Consider the following 13,458-nt stretch of genomic DNA (forward strand, 5'->3'; position numbering starts at 1 on the left):
CCATTCCTGCTAAATAGGGGGCAATGGCGATACCAAGCACTTGCAGTATGCAAATAAAGACATTCACAAACAATTGCATGCTGCCGTTTGTTTGTCTGTCCGTTCAGGCCAACAACAACAGGCCAAATCGGGGATGCGCCTGAAAAATGTGGCCAGTGGCTAGTGGTGGGGCAAGCACAGGGCTTAGAATATGCGAGCGCAACGTCCCCCGCCACCCTCCCGCACCATATGGAATTAAGCCACCACCGCCTGGCCGGGCAAGCACTGGCTCAAGCATGTCGCAAAAAAATCTGAGGAATGAAAAATAATGCTGCCAGATATCAGCAGCAGTTATTGGCAGAGGTAGAAGCAACGTAGGTGGCGGCGGCGCGTCTTATAAAGGGGGGTGGTGGTGTGAGGCTTAATCGGGGGAGAAGAGGGATGCACGGATGACTTTGGCCTTCTACTTCCCGCCCGCCTTTGCGCCGTTGACATCAGCAACAATGAAAAGGATAACAGAAAGCAGTTGAATGTTGAATGTTGAATGCTGAATGTTGCAGAGCCGCTCCCCCGAATCTATACGCATACACACGCATACACGCTGCAGGACAAATTTGGCGCTTAACTTGCTCAGAAGGCCACACTGTTGAGGACCATTGATCTGTGGGCCTTTGTTGTGATGGTGGTGGCGTCAACAATAGCACGCACAAGGCTGGCAGCCAATCAGCCCGCCGCGCCCCTGAGATAACAAGGAGCTCTGCGTCAGATTTCCTTGCGCTTGTGGAACAAATTGATCGACAACCAAATTTGTTTTTTTCCTGCTGATCCACACAAAGAAAAAATAAAACCCGCGTTCGCAAAGCAAAACCTCGAGATGCTTATGTGTTTGTCCTGACTGCAGTGTTGATATTTCTTGTCTTAGTTGCCAAATAAATCCATTTAATGTTTGTATTTCTTTTTCAGCGCCGTACTACTATTATTAATTACTTTACGAAGAAATTGTGCACCCACTAGCCAAGCGAATTTAATATATATTTTCTCCTCCCTTGCCAATTTCGTTCTCACAATACTTTACTGCTGGGAATACTGGCCACAGCTAAACGCAAACACGTCTTTATACGCGTGTGAGAACCTATAGCGACTCGCGGGTCTTTTGGCTGGACGACACTTTTTTCCCCCACTTTTTTTATCTCCGACACTTTTTTATTCAGTTTTTATTAATTGCGCATTATTTCAATTTGACGCCATTCCCCTTTTCTTCTCTTTATTTTTTATTGCATTACGCCCATACTAGCGACTTTACCGCCCGAATTCCAGAATCAGCACGCCCAAAATAGCACTCTCCCTGCTTGCCCAATGACTACTGCAGCCGTTCGACCGTCCAGCAATGTAAGTTTCCATATTAGTGCTATGTAACCACATCAAAGGCGGCGACAATGCTTTTTCCCCAGAAGCTTGTCTTTAAAGGTACATTTGCACCTTTTTGCCTCTGGACACGATCCGACAGTGGCCGCTGCTGTTACGAATTACACCGAGCTCGCCACTCACGCGTGCATATGATCAGTTGCTGAACATGCGAAGTCAAAGCCTGTGTGTGTATGTGTATGCCAACGAGAGAGCCATCTGTGATGCACAAGGAGCCGCGTTCAATGGCGTGCTTTCCGTCTATTTTTTCTACGTCAGTGGCATGATGCATTGCTGGTCCCTTTCCCTCTACTCTTTGGGGGTTTTCCTCGTTATAGCTCACTCTTTCTTCCCTACTAATTCGACCAGGAATTAGCGTTGAAAAAAGCGGCTCCCCTTTCCCACCAGTACATGCTTAATGCTGCTTTTTAATGTCCCTCGTTGACTTTTGCGTATCGGCTATCGCACGCTTTGTGCTCCCCGTCCGTTCAGTTTTTATATACAAGCTGCCGCAGCGGCTGATGGTGCTCGTTTTGCCCATCTTTAATTGCACCAAACACTTTGTCTCCTGTTCACACCCACCAACTACCCTACCCCTCCCTACAAAGCACACGCACGCTATTTTGCCTTGCATAATCCTTATTTTATTTTTACTTTTATCTCTTTAACCTTGCCCACTCCCACACCATCCTCTTTTCTTTTGGCTATTATTGTTTTTGTTTTTTATTTCTGCACTTAAATTAGCCAACCTTTTTTATTTTTTGAATTGCGTGCTGCTATTTCCGTTTCTGGCTTTTTTACCGCCCATTATAATCATAACATATATAAACACATACGAGCAGAACGCAGCGCAATTTACCTCTTTTCATACACTCAAATTGCAATTTGACCTGTTTATACGCTATTAAAGTTAGCTACAAATAAAATAATACAGCCCGGTCGCTTTCAAGTCGTATTGTTATAATTTTTTAAGCTGGGTAAGCGGAATAGCATTCTCAGGGCACACATGCCAGCTAATTTTCTTGGCGCTTCCGCAGCTGCTTCTTAGTTAATGGGTGGACCCCAGCAAAGTATTTATTCTCCGCTTGCCCGCGTCTATAAATATTTACAGTTGCCTTTCCATCCCCGCAAACGTCTGATTTCATCTCGACTTATTTTCTCTATTCTCTATTCTTTATTTTTCCATTTTATTAGCTGCTATCGATTACGCTTGCGTCAGAGCATTTTTTGTATACTAATAATTCTATCTCTTTGTCATTCTTATTTTTGGTTGGCTTCAATCACATAGTACCACACATCAGACCAGCAAGATATCGTGCAAGCAAATCATATGCAACAGCACCGCCAGTTTGCTCCTACACAGTTTGGGGATTATCCATCTGACCCGAAGCCCATTCCAACGTCCGCGGATCCTTACCAGGCATCCCGCGCAGCACCGCCGTCAGGCGAAAAACCAGTTTGGGCATATTTGCCTGGCCCCGCAGTCCAGCAACAGAGCCGACTTCCGCCTCGGGAACAGCAGCAACCATCGGCACAATACCAGAGTCCGGGTGGAGCAGAAAAACACAGCAGCCCCATGCCGCCGCCACCACAACATCAGCCGCAGCAGCGGCCTAGCACTCAGCACGCATCGACTTCACGGCGCGATGTTTCGAGCAGGCATCCTGGTCAGCGCGATCGCAAAGAACAGCGCATCGGCGACTTTATCATTAAGCAGACCTTGGGAAAGGGCACCTTCAGCAAGGTGTGCATGGCAGAGCACCGCGCTACGAAGCAAAAGTTTGCGCTAAAGTTCATCAAGCCGACTTCGCCGCAGGGAGGCAGCACCGACAAGCACAACATCCGCGTCGAGCGTGAGATCAAGCTGCTATCTCTTCTTTACCACCCAAACATTGTGCGCTTATACGACGTGGTTCAAACCCCCAAATTCACAATGATAGTCATGGAGCACAACAGTGGCGGCGAGCTGCTCCATTACATTCGCAAGCGTGGGCGTCTGCATGAAAACGAGGCGCGCGGCTTTTTCCGTCAGATTGTTAGCGCCATGGACTACACTCACAGGAACTGCATCATTCACCGCGACCTCAAGCTGGAGAATGTCATGCTCGACCATGAGAACCGGATACGCATTATCGACTATGGCTTTGCAAACACCTTTGAGTGGGACAAGCAACTATCCACATTTTGCGGCTCGCCGTTCTACGCGGCACCAGAGATGGTCAACGGCATCAAGTACACAGGCCCCGAGGTCGACATCTGGAGCATGGGTGTCATTCTCTTCTTTATGCTATGCGGCCGCACGCCGTTCGAGGGTGAGAACCTGAAGGAGATTTATGATAAGATCTCCAAGGGCAGGTTTACTATGCCACCTTTCCTCAGCAAGGAGGCCCAGCATTTGCTACAGCAAATGCTGACAGTAAATCCCAAGCTGCGCATTTCGATGAAGGGGATTGTGGACCACGCATGGTCAAACAAGGAGTGTGACCACCCTATCGACAATCACCTGCCAACCCGCCCCTCAGTGGTTCTGCAGCCAAACGAAATGTCGCTGCAAAAGATGCGCGTGTACAAATACGAAGTCGAGGCGGTTGCCTCTGCCTTGGCGCACAGCGACATGGCGCTCACGCCGATGGTGTGCATCTACCACCTGGTTGAGGAGTCGCGTCGCCGCAAGGCATCCAGGAACGCTCGCCGAAGCCAGGCCACCAACCTGGGCGGCCCCAGCGCCACCGGTTCGACCGTCGACGTAGACCATGTTTCTCCTGCGCCGCCCCACGCGTCAGCAGTCACGCCGACCGCCGCGCCCATCAGCATAAATGTTGATAACGTGCGGCCCGCATCACGCGGTCGGCAGAGTTATACCCCCGGATACCTCAACACCGAGAACTACAGCCCAACATCGAGGGCGCCTACCGGCAGCAACGACCTCCGCCAACGGCCAAGCACGGCAGCGCCACATTTCCACGGCAACACGAGTAGCAGCAGCAACGGACAAGTTTTAACTCCACAACCGCAGTATCTCTTGCACAAGGATTCAGACATTAGCAACAATCTCGATTCGCCATCGTTCGGTGCCAGCCAGTATGAGCCTCCCCGCCTTCGCAAGGGCAGCGCAGCCAGTGGCCAGATTTCGGTTAACAGCTCCCTCAACCTTGAAGCCTCGTCTCCATTTTTGCGTGATGATGACAAACGGTCAAGCCGCTCATCCAGGTTTTTTGATCGGGTGCGGAAATCAATGCCCTTCATCAAGGCCCGCCGCTCGCAGATTCTGGACGATGTGCCTCCATTCGAGCAATCCGAGAATACGGTTGGTCACCGCAACAACAGAGTGAGCTTTTTCCAGGCGCCATTCCGTCGCTTCAGCGCCGCCCCGTCTGCGCTGTCGCTCAACAACTCGCCGGGGAACCGCGTGCAGAGCTACTACCCGCCGTCAAATCCGCCCCCACCGCCCCCACAAGCTCAGTTGAGGCAGAACATGCAGCTTTCGGACCAGCTGCAGCCGCAGCTCAACCAGCCTGGGGCTCGCCCGGCAACTGCAAACGTCGACTCTCGGCCAATTGTGTCGCCAAATCAGCGCCCATCTACCAGCGGCGGCCATCACCACAGATACACTGACTTTGGGCCGATGAGCCAGACACCTAGTCCTCGTCTCGCTGCCGCTGACGGCGGAGAGCGCCACCGTAAGTCGGAGCCCCCGCGGGACCTGCCATTCGACGTTAATGCTAATGGCAGTACAGACTATATTTTGCCGCAAAAGCGCGCTCAGCGGCCACTATCTGTCATCCCGAATCGACAGGTCACTCCATTGCGCTTGCACCCAGCCCAGAGCATGCAAAGCAACCAGGTCGTATTGCCATTTACGCCGCAAACAGGAGCCGTCCAGCAATTGCCAGCCGCGCTGACATCGCGCGGATCAGCACCGAGCGGGATGGGAGCCGGGCAGCAGTCCACCAATACCAATGGGGGCAACAAATCTGGGGCACGCGGGATATTTAATCTTCGCTATACCATGCTCGGGCCGCTAGACGAGATTCATGCTAAGATTGAGAAGGTTCTCAAAGGCAAGTCCATCGTGTCGCGCAAGATGGCGGATTCATTTTACAGCTGTGAGGATCACGATCTCAGCTTTGAGATATTTGTGGATACGGTCCAGGGCCAGCTACACACGATTAGGTTTAAGCGGGTGGAGGGCGGGTGGTGGGCTTATAAAAAGCTGACTGTGGCCATTACCAATGATCTACACGGTTTGGAGTTTGTTGATTTGGTATGAGTAGCAATACTGTCTGCATTTATTTTTATTTTTCTATTTTTTCACTTGCCACGCAATTGCATCACTTTTTCTTTAACGCCTTTTTTGTTGTCTCGTCATCCTATATTTTTTCTTCCTTTTTCTTTGCCTTTAGAATATATATATAATACATTAATATTAGCTTACAAATCCAGATAATATTTATAAAATAACTATAGAGGCTTGGACATAAGCCCTCCACCCACTTTGTTGTCATTGGTTTTGCCCAGTAAGAATTGATCTCTCAGGCATTAGTGGCCGCCATGATGTGAAAAATGATAAAATAATCTAGTTTTGTTTCGCTTGGATGCTGCACTAGTCTTTGAATCAGACTTTCTCTTGACTGTAGCTTTGGGCTTTGGGTTGGGCGCGGAATTCGGATCATTTGGCAATCTACCACGGCGTTTGAAAGCAGGCTGGGTGGTGCTCTAAAAACTTGCCCCAATAAGGTAATATCATAATAAAATTTCACACCGATGCAATGTCGCGGTTCCAACACCTGAAGTTGATATTGGATTCAGCGGCAGCCTTGGTCTTGTCCTTGAGCAATAACTTCGAATTCTGTGAAATATTGCACCTCGTTTTATGATATTTTTTAGGTCATAAATAAATCGTGTAATTGTGAATACTGTTTTTTGAGCGAGCTGCAAAACAAAATCTATGTAATAAAGCTGTCAATTATTTAGAATACTAGTCAAGTGCTTTATAAATGCATATTTAAACTTTGAAAGGTACATTGTTCAAATAGTTGAGCTAGTTTTGCTAACCATTTTTTAATTTAGTTATTTTATAGTTACATTTTCTAAACTAACTTGTAACACATCAGAGGCGTGGTTTAAAATGGCTAGTAATTTTGTCGTATCTATGGATCCCGACAAAATAAATGTCATGACACTCACTTCAGCGCATGGATCTTTTTTCACTATGTTAATTTTTTAGTTAATTTTTAATAACAACCAAACTATACGACCGTTTGAACAAGCAAATATCAAGCGAGCTTTGCGCTCCAAAACACCTAACCAACCGACAAATGCGGATAATTGCACACTGGGTTTGGTACTTGGTCGCTAAAGCTGTTCTACAACTTGGGAAATCTTGAAAAGCAACGCTGCGGCGTAGTACCTGTCAGTATCCTTCAATACATCGACGTACTGCTTGGCCATGATTTCACTCACCTTTTTCTTGTTGCTATAACGGCTGATTGTCCTATTATCTGCACACCAGGTTTGCAGGAAATCATTGTTGACGCACTTTGACAGACAGCAGCAACATGTGATTACAGGTGGATCTTGCCAAACAAAAAGTTATTATTGTATCTTGCATCAATTGCTGTTAATTTTCATGACAATGCCAATACTTTTTCGCTGGTTGTATGGAAATTGCCAGAAACCGCTTGTAGTGCTCTGCTTAAAGAAGACAGGTCCGAAAAGTGTGGCATAAAAGGATATACATTTGATATTATTAGCCACATAGTTATTTAGTTATTAAAACAGACATTTTTCAGAAAACCGAATGTGCATAGAAGTATAAAAATAGACCAAAGTGCATGCCAATTGACCGCTGATGGCATTTCAAGCTGCAATCATGTCACAAATACAGCCAACTGTGACTACAAACCTTGAAATATGACTAAACCAACTTTACTAAATCCAAAGTAGAATGTCGCAGCGTGCTTGTAAAATTATACGCGCACAATCATTATACACCTGCAAACATGGATATTTTTAGCAAATAAAAAAGTACCAGTCCACTTTACTAAACAATATATTTCAATTTTCAAATCATTTCTTGCCAGCCAGCCAAGGTTGCATGGCGATTGTAATTTTGATTACTAAATTATCAGATAAAAACACCGATTCAGTATATTCACATATATTATTGCTTGCAAAAACCCAGTGAGCCAGTCATGGTGCAAGGGCTAATGCGCGCGTGCATCTAATGACCATTAAAGCTGCTCAGCGACAATTATAATTTAAGGGTTTGTCAAAATCTAAAAATATGAAATGGGCAAGCGCATGAGCCGCAAATACAGCTGACCAGCATGGGTGCTTGCTGGCAGTCCCAAGTAAAACGGCTGGGCATTATTTATGTTGTCTGTTATGTCTCATACAGGCTAGGCCAATGTGAATAATGTGTTTTTTAACCTGACTATTTGTTTGCTACAAATGCGACAATTCAACACACAAACTGCAAATTTTCTGGCCAGCGGCTTAATCCAGCTGAAAACTGCTCGAAATTGTTTTTTTATAGAACCACTCACAAATTGTTAATTGTCACGGGGTTTTGTCTAGTTTTGCGTTACAGGCAAAGCGGCTTAGTCCAAAGTATGGCTATTCGTGATTTCTTACATTGAAGACTCGAGGCTTTTTTTCTAAGGCAAATGGGAGCGTTAGTCATGCCACGATGGTCGGCTTTAATTTTTCCTGATGCCTAGCTATTTTTGAACTGGAAAGTGAAAATGCCATCCCTGTGATTTTATTTTGCTGTGGGTCCGCTTTAGGCCCTGTGCATTGGGTGTCGACAAAAAAGCATTGTATTGACTTTTTGGATTGACGCACGTCATTGCATGTTTTTGCACGTCCAAAAAAGCTTAAAAATGATGGCTGGCCATGTTGCTCTCAAACATCGCGAGCGTGCTTTTTTTGTCATCAATGTTTGGTATTTTTTGTGGCTTTGTTGAGTGGGTGAGGGCTGCAGAAGCACGTTTCTGTTTTCATTACGCCATAGCTTTGTTCATTTTTTGTTTAGATTTGTTTTTGGTCATGTCTGGATGCATAAACACATTTCCGAGCTTCCGCCAGCTTTAATCCAAGGGCGCATCCGTGCATTATTTTTATTGCTTGCCCTAGTTCAGCCGGGGGCATTATAAACGCAATCCCTTGGCACTGTCAAATAAAAACAAAGGACAAGGGGCAATGGACATTGTCGGATCACAGTCGCAAAATTGCCTTTTTCATTGTCCTCCTTATTCGAAAGAAGCATAAAAAGAGAGAGAAAAGCGCCATCAGTTTTTCTTCCCCGGCATGCGTAAATGAACAATTGCCAAAAAGGCAATGCCTCGCAAGCCTGCAGCGTTTTTCTGTTGCGCATATTGGTTGCTTGTTTGGGCCAGCGCTGTGCCTTGCGCTTAACGGCATAATAACAAACGCAAACGCAGTCATAAAATATTCAGACATATGCGATCGCTTTATTAATTTCGCCAAAAAGACGCCCATCATCGCTCGGTCATTATTTAATATGAAATCTGCCAATCATTTTTATATATGCCAAGGGCAATCCATATCGAATTTGGCAATATGACAGCATTTAATGGTGTCTAAATACTTCGACACCTTGCCTGCCCACTGCATGCCGCAATCGAGCTAAGTGAAAAGCCAAGGTAAATCCCAGCCTGCAGGATTTCCAGGCCTCGTAATTTTATACACTTTACAGGGCATTTCGATGCGCAGTTACACCGTGTGTTGGTGTTAGGAATATAAAAGAACATTAAAACGCACCTGCATCCTCGCTAGAGGTATTGGGCGTCAAACCACTGCGAGAGGCTGCAGACCATTTGCATTTTGGGAACATGCAATACCATGAATAATCATATGACTTTTGTCTTAGATGCCGCTGACTTTACAAGCCATCGCAGCTCTAACTTTTCTGTTGGCACTCTGGACTGGGTAGAGTGCTGGCGACTTGTATTTTTAGCCTGATGGGGCGGTATACTCGTGCCAGATGGCGCTTTTTTGTTTGTTCGGATGATAGTAATTTATGCTCAAAAAAGCGCCGTACAGAATCTGTTTTACAATCCCTGTTAGAAACCAGAGGGTTTTCTACCACCCCCCTCCCCTGATGATGCAATTATCCCCCATCCTCAAAAATGTTCACGTCACTGCCAACGCACCATGGGGGTGAAGCCCTATTCTGCATATATTTCATTGTTGGATTATTTACTTAACACATCTAAGCAATGCATGCCTCTGCATGCTGGTGTTGGAATGTAGGCTTTTTGGGCTTTGCCTGCATGCGTTTTATGCAGTCTCACTGTCTGCTCCTATACCAGTTACCCGTACTCTGGAAAGCGTAGCGCTGCTTAAAGGATAGCAAAGAGCATTACAACCTTTTCTTAAGAAATACTGACTGGCCCAGCTTGCGCTTTTATTACTTTAGAGATGCACTCATATTTTTGTCGGAATATTTATGAAAGGTCGCGCTTTCCTTTTGGCAGCCATTAAACTTTTGTTCGCACAGCGACGCCGCAGCTTTGAGCAGCTTATAAATATCCACTGCTGATATCACTTTATTGTGTGGGCCAGTGGATTCTGACTCAAGGGATAGAATGCCAAATGGGCCATACTTTGGATTGCATATTCGGATACCACTGTGTCGATGCAAAAAATGTCGGTTTTTCATTTTGATTGCTTTTTTCTGCTTTTTTTAGTATGAAAAATACCCAAAAAAACATGTGTAAAAAGCACATAGAAGGCCTTTTTGCCCGGAATTTTTATACTATGTGTAGATAAAATGGCAGTCTTTAAAAACTGTATTTAATTTGTAGAAAAAGTGGCAATAAAGAGAATATGGAAATTTTCGGTAATTTGGTAAAACAAGCCAAAAATCATAATCACGCGCAATAGAACAATGGTCAACTCGGGTTGAATTTGAAAAATGCATAAGTTTGATTACATTTTAAAATATAAAAAGCCGCCAGGAAACAAATGTATCCATATTAAAAATAAAGCCGAAAACAAAAAAGCGGAGAGGATGAATATAACGGCAAAAGCAGCAAGGACAGCGAGAACTAAGCGAACTGAGAACATTTAAAATGCGACAAACTGACGCCTGCTCATGATTCAATTCTTTTTTTTCTCTCAACTATCTTTCGTATTATTATAAATTATTCAAAATGCTTACTATTACTTTTCCTCTCCCGCCTCCCCCACCAACGGCATCCACCAAGCTGCCCTCATTTGAGATTTGTAACGTCAACTGGGAGGAGCTGGCTATACCAATTATCCTCATTTCTGTATTTGTGTTTACTTTTATTGTTATTTACCTTTATCTTTTGGCCGCAGCACCAAAGGCCAATGCCATTTCCACTATGCCTGGTGGTATTTTTGCCGCCACCGCCGATGACACTGATAATGGCGTCGACGCTAATTCTCCTGATGGTGCTGATTATTCTGCCCCCACAGATGATGCCGATTATGCCGCCGCCGCTAATGCAATTCCGACTGCCAGACGCAGCTATAGATCCCATCTCGCGGAAATAGCAGGATTGGACCCATCAGATTGTGAAGGATACAATACTGAGCTCACTGATGAGTCCGATAACGAGCTCGATGCTCTTTTTGCTTTCTATGCTGCTGAAGATGCCAAGCGGAATGCTGAAAATGCCAGCTATTATGCTGAGCAAGCCATGGAACTGGATGATATTATCGCCAGTTTGTAATTCAGCCATTATTGATTCAAGAATAGGTAATGCTACAGTTGACTTTTGAACTTGATGCTGCTAAAGCCAAGGTTCTTTGTTATATATTGTTTGCTACAAGTAATGCTGTGCATGTTTCTCTGCTTGTTTTTATATCACTGTTTATTGTTCAATTCGCCTTTCCTTTAATGTATTTAGAGGCGCTGACTGCCTCATCCTACCCACTACTGATAAATGCCGTCTGCTCCACTCGCTCGCTGTCCCTGAAGTGGCCGGTGAGGAGCTCTATCAGAAGAAAACTTTCCTGATCTTGTCTCCGAACCCGACACCAGTGACAGACTCCATAGCCTGTTGGGAGTGACCGCCATTTAGTAGTCTTGTATGTGTTTGATGCAAGAGTCAGCGCCAATGAGACATTTGAGACTAAAGGTGTTTTTTTGCTTTAGACAGGGTCATTTGACCAAGCAGAGTTTCGTGTGATAGCACACATCTAGCAGACACATGTAGCTTTGAAAATTGGTTGGAGTGCACTTGTTCAGTTGTTTTTTGCAGCTTAGCTTATTTGTCACAATATTCTCTTAATAAAATTTTATTTTTTACTTTTGAACAATTTTAATTAAATATCGAATTTTATTATGCTGAAATTATTTTAAACGAAAAGAAAAATGGGTAAAAGCAAAAAATAGAAAAATATACTCTACCTTAATGTAAAAAGGACCAATTTTTTATAATTGTTTGTGGGCACACATGTTTGAGAAAGCTTAAACTATTAAAATATGGCTGTACACAAAGCGTTTGAACTGGTGTGCTTCCAGCGGCAGTGAAAATCTGATGTGCCAATGAATTAGGTTGATGTGCGCGCATGCTTGGCTAAATGGTCTCTGCTTTTCCGTTACCTGGGACACAGCTATGGCCTATAACCCAAAATATCAGCATGGGCACACATAGGTGGATAGGTGCACTATTTCAGACTTGTTGTTTTTGTGTTGTACGTCTTGCTGGTCCAAGAGCTCCTGTACCAGCCTTATTTTTGCGTGCAAACTAATAAAAAGATGACATTATTGTCCCAGGGTACTATGGCAATCGTTGTATTAAGTGTCAGAAGCTCTGGAGTAATCCACAAGTGGTTTTTTGGTGATTCTTGCGGCTTATCCCCGGCGATTGATTAATAAATTAATCACCAGTTAATTCCCTACTTGGATATGCGGGAATTCATATGCACATATAAATACTAATGAATATGAATAGTGGAGGCTGTTCATCCTTTAGCTTTCTTTTAGGTCATCCTTAATGAATACTTTTTATCATAACAGCTGGTATGTCCCAACGGCTCTGGAAAGAGCATTGTGCTTAAACAAGCTGCGCTTTTGGTTTTCATGTCGCACATTGGCAGTCACATACCAGCACTCAGCATGCAGCTAGGGCTGACCAGCAGCATATTGGTTGCTGGCATCTCGTCAGAGTCGCTTACGCACAAGACAAGTGCATTTAATTCCGAGCTTAGCACTGTCATGACCATTCTCAAAGCGGTGACGGCCAATACTGTTGTGTTGCTAGACGAGTTTGGCCGCGGAACAAATCCGGCCGACGGCATGGGCTTGCTGTGTGGTGTGCTGCAGTCTCTTACCCGGAGGGCTGATAAAATGCCATGGATAATAGCGGCCACACATTTTCAAGGTAAGAACCGGCCAAAACAGATTATTTAACAGAGTTGCAGCTCCAATAGTTGCAGGCAAAAAATAAACAGGGATGACAGTGCTGATACAAATAGGAGCAACATGTGCAGCAGCAGGTTATTATACATTGTCAATTTAAATCCGCAAATACAGCTCCCAGAGTCACATTGGTATACTCACATTTGTAGACATACGCAGCATCCCTAGTGCGCAAGGATTGTGGTCTTGCATGCAGGTCAGATGCATGGATTTTTGCGAGACATCGTCAGGGCTAGTGTTTCTTTTCAAGTAAGTAAAAGCTATGCACATGTGTGGTGGATGTTTAAGACAACCAAAACGCGCAAAAATAATACACCTGCACTCAGTTTTGATGTGTCGTTATACTTGATAGGATTTCAGACAAGCGTGCCTCGCAGGGCTCCCACGCAGTTGCTTGTGCGCGCGATGCCGGAATACCTAGCAGTGTGCTGGATTGTGCGTTGAAGTATCTTTAATTTTTTTGCAAGCAGGCCATTTTGTGAATGCAAATACAAGTAATTACAAATTGTACGTGAAGTATGGCAAAGCAAGCATCGATGTACGCAGTCTTTGGCACTTTTTTGATAGTAAGAATGCAAAGTTGTGTTAGCGCCCGTATTTTTTTTTAAAAATGTCGTTGCTAAAATCACGTCGTTTGTCATCACAAGCACAGGTAA

At 44.8% G+C, this 13,458-nt stretch overlaps 3 protein-coding genes across 3 annotated transcripts; all 3 read left to right on the forward strand.

Moving 5' to 3' along the window:
• Positions 1-887: 887 nt before the first annotated feature.
• On the forward strand, positions 888-5,862 carry BX661DRAFT_179131 (kinase-like domain-containing protein). Its single transcript, XM_051535096.1, has 2 exons — positions 888-1,368; positions 2,672-5,862. Exons 1-2 carry the CDS (start codon positions 1,336-1,338, stop codon positions 5,651-5,653), a joined length of 3,015 nt encoding a protein of 1,004 aa, XP_051393463.1. The 5' UTR covers positions 888-1,335; the 3' UTR covers positions 5,654-5,862.
• A 4,693-nt stretch (positions 5,863-10,555) lies between these two features.
• Positions 10,556-11,236, forward strand: BX661DRAFT_204043 (uncharacterized protein). Its single transcript, XM_051538547.1, has one exon. It carries the CDS (start codon positions 10,563-10,565, stop codon positions 11,106-11,108), a length of 546 nt encoding a protein of 181 aa, XP_051393464.1. The 5' UTR covers positions 10,556-10,562; the 3' UTR covers positions 11,109-11,236.
• A 1,254-nt stretch (positions 11,237-12,490) lies between these two features.
• BX661DRAFT_204044 (DNA mismatch repair protein MutS) lies at positions 12,491-13,257 on the forward strand (the record flags this gene model as incomplete). Its single annotated transcript, XM_051538548.1, has 3 exons — positions 12,491-12,764; positions 12,952-13,051; positions 13,155-13,257. The coding sequence occupies exons 1-3, from the start codon at positions 12,500-12,502 to the stop codon at positions 13,255-13,257; spliced, it is 468 nt and encodes a 155-aa protein (XP_051393465.1). The 5' UTR covers positions 12,491-12,499.
• Between the last annotated feature and the right edge of the window lie 201 nt (positions 13,258-13,458).

The sequence above is a fragment of the Kickxella alabastrina genome (assembly GCF_025024165.1).
Source record: "Kickxella alabastrina strain RSA 675 chromosome Unknown BX661scaffold_5, whole genome shotgun sequence".
NCBI classification, from domain to species: domain Eukaryota; kingdom Fungi; phylum Kickxellomycota; class Kickxellomycetes; order Kickxellales; family Kickxellaceae; genus Kickxella; species Kickxella alabastrina.